The sequence below is a fragment of the Aulostomus chinensis genome, chromosome 10 (assembly GCF_037954235.1).
Source record: "Aulostomus chinensis isolate RoL2024-O1b breed Wild chromosome 10, RoL_Achi_v1.0, whole genome shotgun sequence".
In the NCBI taxonomy this organism is placed as follows: Eukaryota; Metazoa; Chordata; class Actinopteri; order Syngnathiformes; family Aulostomidae; genus Aulostomus; species Aulostomus chinensis.
Window position 1 is genome coordinate 3,036,799 of NC_141329.1, and position 19,546 is coordinate 3,056,344.

The 19,546-nt window shown below is 40.5% G+C and overlaps 1 protein-coding gene across 8 annotated transcripts in view; it reads left to right on the forward strand.

Annotated features, from left to right (window-relative positions):
- zbbx (zinc finger, B-box domain containing) overlaps positions 1-19,546 on the forward strand; it is a 52,130-nt gene that overhangs the window by 21,765 nt on the left and 10,819 nt on the right. For 7 of the 8 annotated variants that reach the window (XR_015118110.1, XR_015118109.1, XM_086215585.1 and 4 more), the window contains 7 exons: positions 1,925-2,075; positions 8,339-8,439; positions 12,264-12,385; positions 14,242-14,300; positions 14,925-15,085; positions 15,840-16,685; positions 17,275-17,462. Coding sequence is in view for 6 of the 8 variants with exons in the window: in XM_086215585.1 (XP_086071711.1) it covers positions 1,925-2,075; positions 8,339-8,439; positions 12,264-12,385; positions 14,242-14,300; positions 14,925-15,085; positions 15,840-16,685; positions 17,275-17,462 (1,628 nt within the window). In the remaining 2 variants the exon portion in view is untranslated. The remainder of the gene's footprint in view (positions 1-1,924; positions 2,076-8,338; positions 8,440-12,263; positions 12,386-14,241; positions 14,301-14,924; positions 15,086-15,839; positions 16,686-17,274; positions 17,463-19,546) is intronic. The other variant, XM_086215587.1, reaches the window with a different exon arrangement.

Here is a 19,546-nt window from a genome sequence, read left to right on the forward strand (position 1 = left end):
ATTGCAGTCTGCCATAAAATGAAATAAAGTGTCTGGAGTGTTGGCAAGGAGGAAGCTGGACCAAAATGCAGGAATTAGCAGAGGCAGGCAGAAATTTGATGAATGTGATGACATTTATTAATGAATGAAATAGACTTCCAAAAATCACCCAATGAACTGAGAAATTGTTGAAACAAACCAAAGACAACACACAGGAAGCAGCTAAACATGACAGGCAACTGAAGCAGTCTATCAGACAATCACATGAGAACCTTAAAAAAAAGAACGAATCACACAACAAGAAACAGGCAGGAAAACATGCCAGGTGAGTGGGAGGGGAACAATAGCAACAGGGCTGATGAATTTTGATTAATAAGACACAGGTGTCACAAAAAAAGAAGGAAACAGACAAAAACAGGAAGCAAAGTAAACCATGACACAAGAAGAATTGATTTCAAAATAAAACAGGAATTTACAAAGGACCTGACACTGACAAACCAACCACAGACACCAAAGAAACAAAGAGCTAAACTGAAGGGTCCATGCTAACTTTTATTCTGAGTTGTGGTCCCATTCAGTGTTAGTTATGCTTTGTTTTCTGCATGAATTCACCTGGTGACCTGGTGTGTGTTTGATAGCGCAGATGATTCATCACGTCTTCCGTGGACTACATTTATATTGTTAATATGTAGAAGCTGATGTGATCACTTTGTCTATAAGCATGATTACGCAAACTCTTTTGGCGAAATATGGTGGAATGATAGAGTTTAGGTATTGAGGAATTGATGAAGATCTAATAATGTCATATCGCCTCTGTGGAGTTATGCTCCCGCTGAGTGCAATCGGTTTGTTCTGCACATAAAACATAGTCTGTAAAGTTACTGCTGTCGTACGGTAGCGACCGCATCTACCTCACAAAATTCAACAGTTCAGTTAAGTTTGATTATCTCAAATCTGTACCGCAGAACTTGACTTTTCATAATTCAGCTCCAGCTGCACCCATTACTGTACATCTGCATTTTTTTAGCACCTCTTCTTTCACACACACACACACACACACACACACACACACACACACACACACACACACACACACACACACACACACACCTCCTTTTCTCCATTTTTCACCATGTCCTCATCTTTTCAGCTTCCACTTTCTATGCTGGTGCTCTGATCTGTTAAGGCCTTATAGAAAGTGCTTACCACTGCAGTAGGAAAATAATCCATGGCTGTTGCATATTGAGATAATGAGAGGAGTGTGAGAGGTGGCTCCACTCCATACCACAGCACTAATCGCCTGAGCTGTGTGGATGTGTATTTGTACAAGCTACCCTGCACCAGGCCGTTTTTGTGCTTTTTCACACATACTGTGGATCTACATGTGTATGTGTGTGTCCAGGTCTATGTGGGTGTGTATTATTAGTGCTATTATTCCAGGTTCTGTGTGTTTGTGCTTTTTATTAAGCCTCCTATTTTTTCCTGCTTTACCGATTGGACAGACTGTTTCTCTCTCCAGTCACTCTGCTCTGCAAATTGCTGCTAGCCCCTCCAGCCCTAATTATTTCTGTCACACCAATGGCACCCAGACCCAATTTAAAGCTGCCACTGTGGTCTGCCAAAGTGTTGCGTACAATCATAACATTTCTCTTTCCTGCTTCTATTTTTCCTCTTCTCTCATGTGCTGACAATGTTTCTTTTGTATTGTGTGCATCTTTTTTCCTATTCCCATGGGGCTCTCTCCTGTCTGTTTGTGTTTTGGCACTCATGGCGTAGTGACAAGGTGTTTTCTCACTTCTTGAGGGGAGGTGTTTGGAGGAAGGTGTTCAGAAGCTGGCAAATGATGTTTTCTAGTCTATCTTTGTCTGACTCCTTCGGTCCTCCTTGCTATGTTTTGCCCCTCTTCTTTCTCTTACCTTGACTCTATTTTTATGTATTTCTGCAGTATCAGTGTCAGCGATGGCAACTCAGGCTGACCTCCTGCCAGATAGAGGAACTGAAGGACGAGGAAGAGGAGGGAAGGTGCCTGTCAGGGTGGAGTTCATGGAAAGCAGTCTTACCTACATGGACAGATTGCTACTCAAGAAGCACCACAGGTACACAGTAAGACAGTGTGCATCCATCATACATACATACGCTTCAGAAACAGAGGCTTTGGCCGCTGGTTCAAGCAGTAAGGTTTGTTAGGTCTATGTTCCTCCTGATTCCTCAGGCCTGTGGCTCAACAGTTCATCATTGAATAATCTGGCTTCATGAAATTTAACAACCATTATTGTGGATGAAATGATGTTGCTCTCTCATTTTTTGTGAATGGATGGTGGTGGTACAGCATGATCAATCACTAAAGAACAGTCTAGAGCTGCATACTTCACTCAAAATGTACAAAGCATAATCCTTTACAAATATGAGAAATAGAATTTGTAATAAGAAACAACACCATTAAGTTTGTTTGCATACAGTATGTAGTTTCATAAATCTGACAATAATCTCAGTTGTGTATTCCATTAAATGTATTCTTATGGTCTTTAAATCAATATTTTACACAAGTGAACAATACATTGAAGTAACTCAAACCATTAAGTATGCAGAATGGGAGAGAGTTTGTCTTACTGGAGAGCAGGGTCTATTAATTTGAGAATTCAGTGTTCATATTTAATGTGATTTTGTGTTGTTTTCCCTCAAAACCTTTCCTCTACTGCTGATCTCTTTGCATCCAGACTGCTTTTCTGCACTCACGAAAAACATCTGCTTTCAAATTTTTTATCTTACTTGAAGATTTTTTGTGCAATGACCCTTCCTGCAAGGGGGTCACAGCATGTTGATTGATGGCTGGTATTGTATCAGTTGGGACATTTTGACAGGATTATAGCCCAAAAAACTGGAGAAAAAAATGTGACACAATACATTTCAGGAATGTACAGAGCAGTATGAATACAAAGAGACTGAAACTGGAGCAACAGAAATCTGAGAAAACGACAATACTGCTGTACAGGAGTGTGGTTGGCAAAGTTGTGCGTAAACAGGCGAATTTTGTTTATGGGGGAAGGTTTTTTTTTCTGGAAAATCTAAATGGAAATGAAGGGTTCGTATTCTGAAATCAAAGTAAAGATTGAATAAACTAAAGATGGAGAAAAACATCGTACCTCCACAGCAGTTATAATAAGCCTCGACTGTCACAACTGTGGCGATATTAAACTTTTGCTTTGATGATGCAGGTTTGACACGTCATCAATTCTGTGTCATATGTACTACTACCTTGTATGTACTGATCTATTCATACAGTGTCAGTTATGGTGGTGTCTTTTAATGCAATGAATGATTGTCACAAAGAATTTTTTCTCCATGTCCTCGCTTTTGTTTCCGATGTTATCTGATGATTCCAGTTATTTTCAATCACTCTCAAGTAGGGCTGTAATCAACCAAAGAAATTCTTGGTCGACTGAAGCCCTCAAATTTTGACTAAAAATCAACTAATTTTATATATGAAAAATATACTGTCAACGATCAGCACAAAACCTGAGGAATATTTAGACAATTGTTTTTGTCATGTTATAATAACTGACACCGACGCTATCATTTGTCCTGCGCACAGAGCGAGACTGAACAGAGGAGCTCAGCATCGCGGCTGAGACACTAATAGACTTTAAACGTAAAACTTTACTCTTAAACACAAAAGGGCAAGTCCACTGTAAGAATTTTTACAATTGAAACTAAAGCAATTAGTAGACTAAAACATTGAAATGTCAATTCTGATATGTTGATATACTCAAAACTGACGGGGCAACCTAAGGTGGACAAGTTAGCTTTCTGTTTTTAGGTGATACGCTGTTGTGTTGGTCGTGGAGCTGTGATATGCAAACTGTTGTTTGCAAACTTTGCATTCGGCTTTTTTTCCATTATTATTTTCATGAAATGCTGCCATGCTGCAGATGTCTTTGACATGGTGGACGAGGACTGACTTTAAATGAAACGGTCAAAATTAAATATACATTCATCAAACCACCAGACATTGGCCTTCGAGTGCTCTTCAATCTGTCTCTCTCAAGCGGGTTGGGCTAGTCCAAAATAGCAAAAACAAGGGGGGTGTTCAAAGATAGATTGTCATCTGTGAAACAGTGGCGCTTTGAAAACACCCCCATTAGCACTTTGTACTTTCCTCCTGATGAAATTAACTTGGCAAAAAAAATCGACCAATCAGAATTTTGGTCGAGCCAGAATGTATTAACTAATAAATCAACCAGTCGACTGGGGGATTACAGCCCTACTCTCAAGAAACAAGACAATTTCTAATGACCCTTGTGAACATTTTTTCTTAGGAGGTGCAAATAAATTTCATGCATCAGTCAGATTAAAGATGATGAGCTACTATATTATTGATTGTTGAATGTTCCAATTAATATCAGGCCCAAATTGATAAATATGCATAAGGGAAAAAAATGACCATTCACCTGAAGAGTGGCTCAGATTCTTGAAGTAACTTTCCAATGCAATCCCTCCAGTGATGTTTCAGCAAATTCTTTAAATGAAATGGCCAACAGCGATGGGTTCGGTTTGAATTTCCTCGTTAACAGCACATTCCACCAGGGGTGCCCATGATACAATTCAGAATTGTGGGTACTGTAGCATTTTTCTCTGTGAGATTGCAGATAAAACTCATATTTCTTCCAACAAGTCTGAAATCCCACAAAGTTGAGGCTTCCAAAGGAGCAGATACCATCATTTTACAACCTGCTCACTCGCCATGACTTGACCTCGGACGTTTATAATATTATGGCTCCCAATCAGCTCCTCAGTGGAGAATATGAATGGGATTTTCACTTCTCAAACTGAGGTTGGCAGTCACTGTTTAGCTACAGTGCATTCTGTGTGCAGCAAAGACGTGTTCCGCAGAAGGTTTTGACCTGATACAAACTGTTTTCTTCTTTTCCTGGGATGTAGGTGTGTAGCTTTCATAGCATGTTCACCATTAATAACATACCCTTTCTCTTACTGCCGTTACTGTGAACACATACACACACATGCACAAACTGTTTTTACATCACCTTCTCCTGCCACCACACATGCCTGTTGTGCCATAGCCAGTCTTCATCATCAAGCCACCAGTGTACGAAGCTGTTTCTCAGCACTTATTGTGCAGGAGCCTGCCTTAGGGCTCGGCTTCAGCAGGTCCCATTATTACAGACCTTTATTTAAGAGGCTCCTTTTGGGCTGAGTGGCCCACTGGAGAGCAGGCCAGGGGAGAGGAGAGCAGAGTGCAGTTTTAGGCCCGCTGACTGCCTGAGCTGGAATGCTGTAAGTCCCCAGCTTTAGTAGCCTTTAACTGTGGAATAGACTAGGGAGCCAATCTAGAGTGCAATAAGCCTGCAGCGGTGATGGTGGCAGAGCTTAATGGAGAGACACAGAGACTGACAGGCTGGCAGAAAGAAAGAGTGAGAGGTGGAATTTTAACAAGCTTCTGTAATAATGGGAAAGAGAGAGAAGGTAGAATGGAGTGTGGGATGTTTTTAAAGACTTTTCTCCAAGTGGTCAGCAAACTCTGCCACCTTGTTAGATTTGTAGGTACCTGCAGGTTAAAGAAGGCAATCTTGTGACCAGGGGGGCATCACTCTGATTTGCTGAGCTTGCTGGGTAGAGTGGCTAGGGTAAGTGAGAGCTCACCTTTTCATCAAAGCACTGAACCTTAAAAAAAATGTCTCTACAGACATAGAATTGATATCTGGACTGGACTCCTAAGAGTTGAACTGACTGTGCCCAACCTGTGTTGTCAGATTTAAAACTTAAAACCATCCTCATGTATTTCTCTTCCTCCTGAGCCAAAGAAAAATGTTCTGTGTTACTTTACCAAACAGCTCTTTCTGTAATGAGGGAACAGAGGAAATATACATCCACACCCAACAGGTAGCTTATTATGGCCTTGGAGCAGTCACAGTTTCTTGAGGATTTCTCCAGTGTGGTGCTAATTTATATCAATTTAGTAGGTTTAATGTTTGAAACTAATCAGAGGAAATGTTATAGTTCAGCACAGATTAATGACAGAGGCCACTGGACAAAAAAAGTGTATGTTAGTCATGCTTGGTATTTTTGCATTTCATCAGTTTGCATTATTTTTTTCTGATTTCTTATTCTCTGTTGTGTGATAAGTGGATGCCTGGGGTGATACAAAGCAAATCAAGGTCGCACAGTTCTGGACTATAGGAGACACAAGTTTTCTCTCCCCATTCAGCAGTGTGATCTCAGTGTTCTTCTACAAGCCATACATAAAATAACACATAGCTCACCTCTACCTAGACGGCTGTCCTATGAAGCAAGCTGGCCTCAGTACTGAAGTGTTAAGTTAGAGTAAAGCACAACATGAATGCTTTAGTGGGCTATTTTCATGGTATACATTTTGACGTGTCAAAGCACATGTGTAAATATTAACATTTAACGATGTCTCTGTTCCATTAAATGACCCTGTTAGCTACGTCAAAGGGTGAGTATACACAATAAGGGAGCCCTGGGCTGGCTTGCTTCAATTCAGCGCAGCCTCATTAAGACTGCTGTTCCCACCAGTGTTTCTCCTGCTTTGACAATTCAATATGTCTGCCATAAAAAAGGTTGCTTTTCGAAAATGAGCTTATTTTGGTCTCACCCAAAGTCAAAGTTCAACCCAACAGAGCCTTTTTAAGTTTTCCTGGAATATTTAAAACATACTAATTAAAATGTTATTTTCTTGAAACCAGCTCAATATAGCAAACTTTTTTTTACTAAACTACTTTACTGTGGATCAATTTTGTCAAACTGAGGATATATACACATGTATTTTGTTTTTCCTCATTATGCAGCTTAGAGAGATTTCAGGTGTGCTTCCTGTGATGAAATTGATGCCCCTCCTAATACAAACAGGGTAGAATTTTTGTCTCTGAAAAGAAAGATTGCACAGAGAATCAAGATTGTGATATTGTCGTTTTACTTGTGCATCCAGAGCAAAACTGTCAAATTTGATGAAACTAACATTGTTCTACAGGACAAATGGAGCAGCTGTAATTGTCCAGTTGGAAGATTCTTTTCAGCTCAGTCGTAAAGGACACTAAACAAAGGTTTCCTCATTAGTCAGGGGGAGGTTTTTTTTTTTAAAGAAGCTAAACGAAGTCGTATTTTTGCCAAAGCATCAAATAAAATTGACGAGCTCTCGAAACATGTCCTTTCGATGCATCGCCCCTTGTTCACTCAATAGTACAGCTCCATAATTTCTCTCTTAATTGTGTCCACTGTAGACCCATGTTTTAGAGCAACATGTAAATTATTTAATTTAGTTCAATTTTTAAACAGCATTGATCACTGTAGAAAAACAGTCCTCAGACAGGGAACAAGCTAATTTGGTGGGATTCAAAATCCTTCTTAGAGAACACTTCACCATGCTTGCTATTTACAACTGTTGATACTTAAACCTGGCTCAGTCGGTTGAGGGTCACTCCGTCCACTTGCCACATCAAGTGTGTTTGTCTGAAACCATTTAGTTTTATATACGGAATGAATTGTGTTTTTGAATGGTTTTTAGACATTGGTAGAGGCCCTTATCACAGCAAGAATTCTGACTTTGCTGCATTCAAGTGAGCCAGACTCAGAGTTCGTACATTGTGCACGCTAAATGACTACAACTGACTAAACTGACTATAACTGGGAAAATTAATGTAATTGAGTCATTGTAATGTTTGTGTTCCTACCTGTGATTTTTCTGTTGTCAAGTCCAAATGTGTGCAATGAAAAGGATGTGCTTAAAGGGAAGTAAAAGGCCAAAGGAGACCAGAGGCAGCATCCTGCATACAGCTTCAGGCTACTGATTGTAAAGTACTGCATGAATGATGAAAAATTCATAAAAAGACATATGGAGCAAACAAAAGAGGACAGTGGTCAGGATTTATGTAACCATCTGAGTATATTTAATACTCAGATGGTTTAGCCGCGGTTCAGTATTTGGACTTAACAAGATGAAAGGAAGTACAATTAGCTTCCCTTGTCACCCCTTTTGGGCAGCCTGGAGGATCTCTGAAAAGACTCTCACTGGCCCTGCACTTTGTTTAGACTGATGGAGGTGAATAAAGGTAAGGGGGAAAGGAGGGCAGTAGATCTGAAGAGATGAACCAAACCTGAACCTTTTTATGTATGCATGCATGTCTCAATCAATCCATCGTCAGTCTATTAAGCTATTCATGCTTGAGGATAAAAGCACAAAGAAAGGGAACATGGGACGAAAAAGAGGGAAATAATTCAACTGGTATCCATATTATTTTTTTGCCTTGAAACTAAAGTTTGAAGTTATTTTTCATGCTCATTTTTTAATGTATTGTTTAATTCATTTCTTATTGTTTGCTTCTAGAACACCAGTTGAAAGTTGTCATTCATTGTTGGCCACTGGTCCCCTTTTAAAATCACAATGTGACACCAAGGCAGAAGAGGAAACTACAAGTAGCCTAACAGGTAACACACGAGTGAAACACACGCACATGCGCTCACACACACACATTACACACACACACACACACACACACACACACACACACACACACACAGGCTTTTAGGATAAAAATGGCATGTTGATGTACAGTACAGCCTTGCTAGTTGTGTGCTCTTTTTGTTTTAAATATTTTTTTATTTCTCAAAAGAAAGTAATCAATACAGTTCAACCTTACTGATACTCGGTCTTATAGTTTACAATTTTCTTTTGAGCACTCCTCTCCCCACCCCCTTCTCCTAAAGGATAAACCAACAAAACACAAATGAAAGTAACAAGCAAAAAACATAAAAGTACAAATATAAATGTAAAAACAAAAACAACAAATATATAAATGGGAAAGAAAAGAAGAAAATTAAAGTAATAATAATGATATTAATAATAGGGGCAGCAATATAGGCATAAGCATAGTGAAGCATGCAGTAGCATAAATGACTGTATTAAAGCAGCGTTCAGTATTTGGCATACAAACTCATTATTTCTCCATACCCAAGAGTAAAGGGCACCAGATAGCTAGACAGGGTAAAAATGAAGACAGCTGAGCAAGGAAAATCCTAAAAGATGGAAGGGAATCACTCTTCCAAACTAAATGTATGCATTTCTTTGGGAAGTAAGTGATCAAAATGAGTATTGTGCATTTTTTGTGATCTCACTGTAAATTATGTGCGTCATTTAGTAAATATAAACTGCTGCTTAAATTAGTTGTGTGCCCTTGATTCTGCTACACTAACCCACATAAAGAAGAGCTTGAGGACAGTGTCGTTTGACAGATGACCTGCACGTGTGCACATACACACAATTCAGACAAAAATATACAACCACAGGGTAGCAAAAGTATGAAAGTGTCTGGCTTTCTCTCAGCGGGTCAGAGGTATCAGTGCCTGCCCATCCATCTGTGGAGGTGTGATGGGTAATCACTGGCTGTGATTGTGTGAGCAGAGAGCCGTTTGAAGCGGCTCATGCCTGACAGGTTGCACTCTGCCTGGGTAAGGAAAGGGAGGGGCGGTGCCCCGAAGTCTGAAGTCTCATGGCCTGGAGCTCATCAGTCAGGGGAGTGTCTGGCCCCCAGCCGAGGCTGTCAGGAGACAGGTAAACCGCAGGGTTATCTCTCCCCATGCAGACCTCGGGACCCTGAGGCTGTCAGCTGTCTCTTATCACATCAATCAAGATTCAGGCCAATCCCAAACACGTTCGGATCTGCTCGTCCTTTTCCATACCCATCTGTGTTTATCTCAAATAGTTTCTGAATCTTTGAGGTCATAATACTTCTTTCTGGAATAGATAATATGTATGGCCAGGCTAAAGCAGTAAATTAGTTTTGACTAACTTTTTTCATTTACTTCAACCATGAGTTTAATGTTTATAAAACATATTCCAAACATGATAGACTGGCAACCTGTCCAAGATGTACCCTGCCTCTTGCCTGATGGCAGTGGGACTAGGCGCTAGCCCCCCCTAACCAAGACAGGATAAGCTGTTGGTGATGTATGGAAGGTTCCAAACTCACTCATCTCTCTCTTGAACTGTTAACCCTTCTTCAAAAAGTCCTTAAAATTTGACTTAAACCCGACCTTCAATATGACCTCCTGGAAAAATAACTCTCACAAAAATGAACCTACATCCACTCACCCCTATACAGCAGGCAAACCAACAAAAATACGCATTCGTCAACCACCTGATCTGTAAACCACCACCTTAAGCTTCTGTAGCAATGGAATCCATGTCAGTCTTCTTTTGTACCTTTTACAAGACCATAGACACCGATCGACAACAAAGTCTTGCATTAGCGAGTTGAAGCTACTCAAAAGTGAATGAATGTGCCCCATTGATGAGTGAAGAGAACAGATTCAGGTTTATTGTATCTGTCTTTTGTACAGTCCCTCACCAGTAAATCAGATAGATGGTTCATTATCAGGCTTGATGGTGGCCCATTCCTTTGGACAGGTTTGATGGAGCAGAGGAACATCTGTAGCAGGTTATCTGAATCATGCAAGCCCATGATATGTTCTAGCACTCTCACCCAGTCCACTCGACCCTGCACTTCATGGATCAGTCTGGGCAGCATCACTCAAACACAAACATGAGATGAAAGCAAACACTCTCTCAGTGGTTTCAACGGAGCGCGAAGCCTGTGTGGAACAAATGGTCTTTATTAGGCTGCAGGCTGAATGTTCAGTTATTTAATACAATGAATTAAACTATTTGTGGTAAGTGGTTATGTAGTTATATTAGTGGCACACGCTCTGGTGAGTGAGCTCACAAATGCAGAATTCCTACATTTTTCTGGCCCATGACCCACTTTATGGTTGCAAATTCTAATTAACCTAACAAAGAGAAAGCTATGAGCTGTTTGGAGAATCTCAGCATTCTTTGACAAGTGTAGACTGGAGAAAATATCAATGTGTCTTTTTTCTCAAAGCAACATTCTCCAGTTTAAGCATCATTTTGAAGGTACATTGACTTATGGACAAGGAGAATGTTGCCTGTTTTGGTCCTTCTGCGAGTTATCATACCTACACATTCTGGATTTATTCACTTTTAACATTATTTTCATGTTTTAATGAGTTCTAATGTCTGTGTGATTAAGCACATCAAGCTGCAATACTTGTACGAAAGGCGTTACATAAATAAATTGTATCATTATTACTATATTGAACTTGAGCCAGCTGCGCAGTGGTGCAGTGGTCAGCACTGTCTCCTCACAGCAAGAAGGTTCTGGGTTCGAGTCCCGGCTGGAGCACGGGATCTGTCTGTGTGGAGTCTCCATGTTCTCCCTGTTCCTGCTGGGTTCTCTCTGGTACTCCAGCTTCCTCCCACAGTCCAAAGACATCCAGAGGGGACCAGGTTGATCCAGACTCTAAATTGACCGTAGGCGTGGCTGTGAGAGCCAATGGTTGTCTGTCTATATGTGTTGGCCCTGCCATGGATTGGCGACCCGTCAAGGGTGAACCCCGCCTCTTGCTTGAAGGCTTCTGGGATTTGAGTGATATGCAGATGTGAGGAAGATGGAAGTGTCTTTGGGAAATGTAGAATTGTACTGCAGCTGTTAAACTATTCCTTCCACCTGCTTCAAACTTTTCTAATGCATGTCAATTACAACAGGTGAGATTCTCTCCTCCTCTCCTGTCTTTGAATATTAAAGAGTGTGTGTGTGTGTGTGTGTGTGTGTTCATGAATATTACACTTGTTTTTGATTTCCTTTTTCCTGAGCTGTCAGACACATATGGTGGTGAAGTGACAGTGAGGTTGTTAGTGTGACTGGTTAATGAGTGACAGAATGAGGGACAAATACAAATCAAGAAAAAGACATTTCATCATTCAGCATTTGATGTATTTTGTGACAGGTAGAAATTACCAACTTTGTGAAGTGTCAAGTTGTTCTTGTTCCCTTAAGAGGATGTAAGACCATTCCTGGATCTGTGACCCCGAATACCTTCTTTTGACATCATGTTCAATATCTTGAAATATGTTTTAATTTGACATTTCAAAATCTAACATTCTGATTCCCCTCTTTTGTCTTATATCCTTTCATATTGATTCCCTGTTTTGATTCTAAGATGATAAACAAAAAGGTCTTGGTGATAATAATGCATATGTAACAAAATAACTTGGTTAACCTTCTGACATAAATCCTTCCAATTATCATTTTCTAGAAAAGTGTGTGAGCAACAATAGTTTGATCAATTGGGATTTCTTTGATGGATATAATTTCAAGATTAAACAACAAATACATTTAGACCCTCACATTGCAACATAATACATGACCTTTGCCTTTTTTGTGAATGTACAGCTGAAGAGGAGGAGTTCCGTCACTACTGTGCATCGCTGTTTGCTGGTCCTGTCGGCAGCAGTAGGACTGAGCCTCTGTTTACTAGACCTAAATTGCACCTCATCATAGAAGTCCTGGATGAGGTAAGGACAGGTCCAGTTCATTTTAAGAAAGTCCTACTTACTTAGACTGGCTGTTCCTCCTGAGACATAAGCTACTGTCAAAGGAACTGCCCCCTGTCTGGTCCCCGTCTTTCCTGCTGGTTACAGATGTAACTCGTCTCCTTGGTGCTTGTGCACAAGTCTTCGTGCCAGGTGGTTCTCTGTGTTTTTTTTAAATTTTCCCTCGAGTACCAGTCTGGCGGTTTATGGAGCATGTGCCCATCCCATGCCCACTTTTTCCTGCCAATGATGCTGCCTCAGTCTGTGAAGGCCTCAGCCTATTCTAGTGCTGCACAACCTAGATTCACTGGTTCCTCACTAACTCTTTGCTACTCTGCAGGAACTTTGTTTTTCTTTTATAGACCCACTTGTTCTGAGTTTCCCTCAGTTCTGTCATTTTCTCCTGCTTGTGTTTCTCACTGTTGCAAAATCTAGGTCCTTCAGCTGTGTGAGCAGCAGCTTACTTGATGCTATTCCTTCTGTATGTTCTCAGTATCTCTGCTCTTGGTCTTTGACCAGCTGGAGCGGAAACGGGGTTAACAGGCCCCCTCTTCTCACTGCTGTTCTCTACATTAAAGGTGTCAGTGTTCTCATATAAAAGTTGTCATTAGTTGTGCCAGGTGGGAAGGCACTCCACGATGTCAAAGCAGCTTCCAAAGGATCTCTCTGTCAACAGTATCAAAGCATTGTCACAGTCAACAAAGTGGACAGTGTGAAGGGTTTGTGAATGTCCTCTTTGTTCTGTCCCTCGCAGCTGAAGCTGAAATCTGAGTCTGCAGGCTGAATCTCAGAAGGTTTTTGTTGGGTGGGTGTGTTTTAACAATTCCACAAACAACGCAACCCATCTGTTTAGTTTCTGCTTGGTGCCCTTGACAGTCTGTCCTTCCTTGTCCGTAACCCAGACACTGTTCAGCAAGTATATGGAGCCTTAGAGACCTGTAGTGTGGTACAGTATCTCTGGCTTCCCTCTGGCAGCTGCCTGTTCTGCCTCCTCTGCCTAACTGTCAATATAGTTCAATTTCTTCACTTGCATTCTCACTTCTTATCATCTGTACACTCTCAACTATTGCAGCTTATGTAGGCCATATGTCTCTTATTCTTCATCTTCTTACTCAGTTTAGAGCTTGTGCCATTAATCTCTGTGGGACAATCTGATGACATCTAAGTGCCATCATGTGCTTCTATATGTGGAGATGTTTCCTCCAATGATAAACATAATCAAAGCTTTCTCCATGATCTCTCATGTTTCAACATCATTGTGCCACTGTGATTTTCTCTCTTTACATCTTGGCATTAAAGTCTTCAAGATGTATCAAGATGTCAGTGTCCTTCTCATGGCAGTAATCAAGGAAGTTCTGCAACCTGTTGTAGAACTGAACATCTTGTGTGACATCATCTGTCTTCTGTCACATGAACCATATTCTCTCAGGGAGATGTCTTGATGTCTTGGCCTCTTTTCAGTCCTTCTGTATCGTTTGTTTTCTAAGGTGGGGGTGCTATCACTACACCCACCTCTCTTCTTTTCCTCTACTGGCTTGACACTGCAGCGTTACACATCACAAGAATCTACACAGGACAAATACCTGCTCTCAAGGCTTCACGCATTCCATCTCTTCCAACACTCCAGTTTGGCGTTTTACCTACTGCAGTTTTCCCAACTGCTCTGCTACCAGTGTTATCGTCATGTTATCATATTTTACTCAAAATGGGACCATGAATTACAATAAGAAGATCAAGCTATGTTGCAGACCTGATACAAGTGAAAAAGATTTTCAGAAAAAATTTAATGAGTTTATAGGTTATGGTGTAAAAGCACACTCTTCTCTTTTTTTTGACAGGTAGACAGGGATATAACAGGAGTCTCTGTTGTGGAACCGAGGACAGACAACATCAAAATGTATGTCGTCTTAATCGGTATCTTTATCATTGTTTCTGCATGTTGTAATCATGATTGACTGCCTCAGAAAGTGTTTGTTAAAGCTCGTCTGAGTTCAAGATTGTGATTGTTGCCAAACATAAGAATATAGAATATAGACATAAGAATGTAAGTTTTACAGGTTTTTTTTTTTTTTAAGAAACTGTAACAAAGAAATAAATAACTAGTTTTTTGTGTCTATGGATGGATGTTGCAGATACTTTCAAAAATGACCTACTCTCTTCATGAAGCGCTATACAGTCAAACACCCAAATTCAAGAGTGGGTCACTTTTGGGTATAATTCATGAATTCATGTAAGAGCATGTGTAGTGTAGCAATTTAGTGTCAGATTAGAGAACTTTAAGACGCCATGTGCATTCACCATAAAAACAACTCGACACCAGATTAGACACAGGTGAATTTCTTTCTTCTATTTCTCGATTAAGGAGGCAACTATTGTGAAACCTACTCTCCTGTAAATCTCTACAAAGTAGAAAGAGCTGTTGTGCAGCTTGGTGTCTGTAGTCAGCTTAGTGAATGAACAGGACATTACTGGCGTGTTCACATTGTCTCATAACTTTTTTAAATTGTTATTCCCCACACAGGATCCCCTGTGTTCAGCAGGTCTCCAGCAAAGAGAGAGCACACATAAGTAGTTGGTCCCCAGGAGTTAGCTGCACTGATCCCAGTCCAGGACAACCATCCAGGGAGTCCAGAGAATCAGAACAACCTGAAACACCTCGAACACCCCAGACTTCACACAGATGTAAGGTGTTTGAATGATCTTATTAGATTGGTGCAAGACAAATACATTCCAGAAGGTTTCTGAAGACATCATGAGCAGATGCATTGTTGGTATGAGCCCACTTTACAATTAGTGTTAAGGCCAAACAGTGTCAACACACACTGGCATTAACATGGTTTGATAAATGCTTGAGAATAATTTGGTTAATCGGGAAGTAGATCATGACACTACTTCATGATATTTAGCAGTATCTTATGAAAATATGTAAATTATGAATTAAACTTTTTTTTTCTCTGAGAAAGCACCCAGATGGAGGTATAAACTAGTCCAGACAAGTGTGAAGCTCAATGCAAGTTCATCAAACAAACTAACTAACAAAAAAAACGTAATGAGTAAAAATTCCCCCAAGAATAAACTTAATGGAAATTAATTTTCATGTCGCTTAAATTGTGTCAACAAACAAAAGATAAATGGCTGTCTGGCAGTGATAATCAGGGCTGAATCTGATCAAAAGATTTCACAAAAAAGGGGGGTTTATTATGTAATAGTTTTAAAAGACGGTTGGTATTATTTCATTGGAAAACTAACATTGAAGAGGCCAATGCCTATTTTGAAGTAGACTAGCGAACCTACAATGACTGAAAAATGCCTGCAGTGAATCAGTATTCAGGACAAATCTAATAATCACTCTAGTTGAAAACTACCTTTTTCCCATTATGTGACCACACGCTTGCAAAAGCAACTAATATGCTTATTATTTTCATCTTTTGCACAGCTCTGTCCTCTAAAAGTAAGCCATCAGCACACTCCTCTGCTGAGACTCCAAGGACTTCAAAGACATCAATCAAGACATCAGCCTCAAAGTCACAAAAGCCCAGTCGCTCTCCCTCAGTCCACAAATCAAAACCCGAATGCAGATCATCACAGTCTTTGTCCTCTCCCTCATTACCACTTCCTCTACCTGACATCCCTAAACTCTCCCACTCTGCTCTCTCTTTTCCTCCTGATGTTTCTCCTTTGATGAGTACCAAGTTCCCTGAAGAGCGTCTCTCTCCATCTCCACCACCTTTCTGCCTCGGGTCGACTTTCATAGTTTCACCATCAAGTTTCGCTGAGTCCTCCCTATTGCCCAAAATTTATCAATCAACTCCATTACATGAAGGCTCAGCCTCACCTGTGCTACCAGGAGAGTTTCAATCATCCCAGTTATTCCCAGAACCAGTCTCATCACTGACACTTTCCCATTCAGCAACAAGACATCTGGAGTCCTCTCCAAAGCTCTTCCCTCATTCCTTGTGTGACCCAGAGTCTCTCCTCTCAGATGATCAACTCCAGTCTCCTTCCAGTTTAAACCCCGCACCAGAGTGCCTGCAACTGTCCTCATCTTGCTCATCTCAAGTTAACGAGTACCCTCTGGACTCGTCCTTTAGCTGTACATCATCTGTAACATGTGAGAACGCTCCAGTTTTCACATCCTCAGCACCTGTGGCTGCGGACAATGAATTAGCTCCATCACATCAGGATATGCAGAGTGTTCTATCACTTCCTGCAAATCTTTTAAATACCTTCCAGAATCTTCTGTTAGCTGACAAGATGGAGGTTGAGGAGGAGCTAACAACAGGTACGTGGAGTGTTTATGTTGCAGGTTTATGCTGAGGGGTATTTTCATATTTATAACTGTGCTAAATTCTGGCAGATAATTTGACTGACACCTTTTTGAATTCATACTTCTATAAATGTGATGACAAACAGGCCCAGTGCTTCCCAACTGTTCCTCCTCTTGCTTTTTCTTCTTTCACTCCTTCCTTTGACTTTATCCCCCTACATGTCTGCGTCTCTTCATCCATCATCCTCACACTTGCAGCCCACTCACTCTCAACCCTCTGCAGCTCTTTGAGCACTCTTAAACCAAATGCCTGCTTTATCATCTTATTAGAGCTTGATTTGTGTGTGTGTGCGTGTGTGTGTATCTGTCTGAGTTTGTGTGTCTGTGTGTCAAGGACATTTCCATCACACTTTAGATTCACCTTGGATATTTGAGATGAAAATGTTTTCTCAGTGGCCCTAAGCATGTTTTATCAAGCAAAGTCAGTGTGTTTCCATTCACCTTGACTGAAATAGAGGGTGGGGGTCATGTTGAAAAAAATCAGCACATTTCTAATTAAAACTGTATCCTTTGAAAAAAAAAAATGTCCATAATTTTCTTGAAGAGAGTGAAGATGAAATGTCTACTGATAGCCTGGGTGAGGAGAACTCCTTTTACAATGAACCAGAGAAGCCTGAATGTCTAGCAAGACAGAGATCCAGAGGAGACCGAGGAGATTCTGTTCCAACTCACGTCTTTGTTCCTGTGGATGCTGAAAAAGAAGAACCAGACCAGGTGTCAGAATCAATAACGGTAACTTGTTTCTGTATCCACATCATGTTCTTTAGAGGGAACCTTTCTAACAAGGACCTGTAACAGAATCCAAAAGCAAGTTCTAAGTGGTTGCAAACCTGACAATTGCGCATCAGTATGAAATATTTCACCACAAACCAGAGACTTGCTAAAAGGTTCCTTAATTTAGAGTACATTTACAAGTACACTGCACGTGTCCTCCTAACATAGCCATATGCAGTGATTAGAAACCCTACTGAAAAAGCGATATAAACATAATTTTCTCCCCAGTTGCTCATCACCAGTTCATCCTGGTATTCCTGTCCTGGTTGCTGCTCCATTCACTCTGTTGCTCTGGGTAGCATCCTATACCACCACATGCTTCCTCTGTCACATGCAGAGTTGCTGGCTGCATCCTTTCACCTGACGTTGAGGAGTTTCACCATGGGGATGAAGGAGGATAACACTATACCCCCCTACCAACCAGAGGAGGCGCAAGAGCAGCAACCAGGACACATTCTTGTTCAGGTTCCCATCCCCAGACACATTGGACAATTGTGTCAGTACAGACACCCAACCAAGCTGGAAAAGGGCAAAGAATTAGACTGCTACATTCCCTAGACACCCTATATTCTTAAATTTATTCAATTAGACCCACCTACTTTACCAGTTAAAAGTCATCAGCCTGACAAAATGAAATGAGTCTCTAAACTCTTCCCAAGAAAGTAGGTTACAGCTTCTGTTCTCTGCTGTGTGTGTGCGTGCATGTGTAAAAGAGACAGAAGGGTATCACTTTATATTAAGAAACTTTTCAGCAAGCAATGAAATAGCTTGTTGATAATTTATAATATGAATCTCATTTAACAGATTAAAGTAAGAATGACATATGTTTAACTGTATGAGCACCAACAAAACCCTGCAATGTATTGAAATGAAATAGGAAATTAAAGTTCAAGGTAATGTGAGGTGTCTCTCTCCAGCACACGGTTGTACACACACAGGAAACAGGAGCAATCTCAACCGCAGGTGAAGGAGACAGACAGGACCAATATTGTCAATTTGACTTTCGTGCCAATAAAGCATATTGAAATGGTGAAGAGAGAGCAAATGATGGAGGTAGAAGACAGATAGAGAGGCGGACAGAGGAGGCACAAGTTCCATGAAACGCTTGAATCGTCTGGACAGTTAGGAACAAATCCCAACATAGTCCGAGACAACCAGCATCTCTCAGATGGATTTTTGATGTTTATAGTAGCATTTTTGATAATTACAGTGTCTCATTTATTTCGAAATAAGGTGGAGAAAGCTCATTGACTATTACGTATTTCATACTATGACTTAGTTTAACTAGAACTGGGTCATAAAAAAATTCTACATTCAAGAGTTCTGCTTTATTAGACAGGATATAGACGTAGAAGACTAAGCAACATACATGTAGAGTTTTTTACTGTAACTGATCTGATCTATGAGATAACATTTGTATCAGACTAATTACATTATTCATCTCTCGCTCAGAGAAACCTGCAGCAGTGGTATTAAAGGTGTGCACCATTGAAGGGAGAAAAGAGAAACAGAGTAGATTAAAAAGACACTGCTCAAATGGTCCCAAATGACCTATCCGCCATTTAACAGTATGAATCCTTTATACTTTGACACATGAATGAAAAATAAAGAGGGAGGGTACTGCTTTATTAAAAAGCTGGAGAAAAATGAGGTGCATGATTGGGAGGACGGTGGTTATCTGTGGCCTCTGGACCTGAATCAAACTGTTTCTTAAATGATTAGACAGTTTTTCCCCAACTTCTCTCTTTCTCTTAGACCCTGTCATATTATATTTCTTGTCCTTTTCTCTGTATTTTTTTCTATTCTGCCTTTTTCTTACTTCTTTTTTGTTCTCTGAAGCCTTCATCTCCTGCTCCTCCTCTTTTTTTTATAAACAAACATTGGCCTATCACAAAAAAAAAAACTTCACAATATTGAAGCATTTTCTCTCTTGCCGTGTCATTGCTATGCCTCTCTTCTGTCTTCCTCTTGTCATTCCTTTTCCTTGTGCCTTCCTCGAACTAAGACAACCGTATTCCCACATGCCCTCTCTCCTGTTTTCT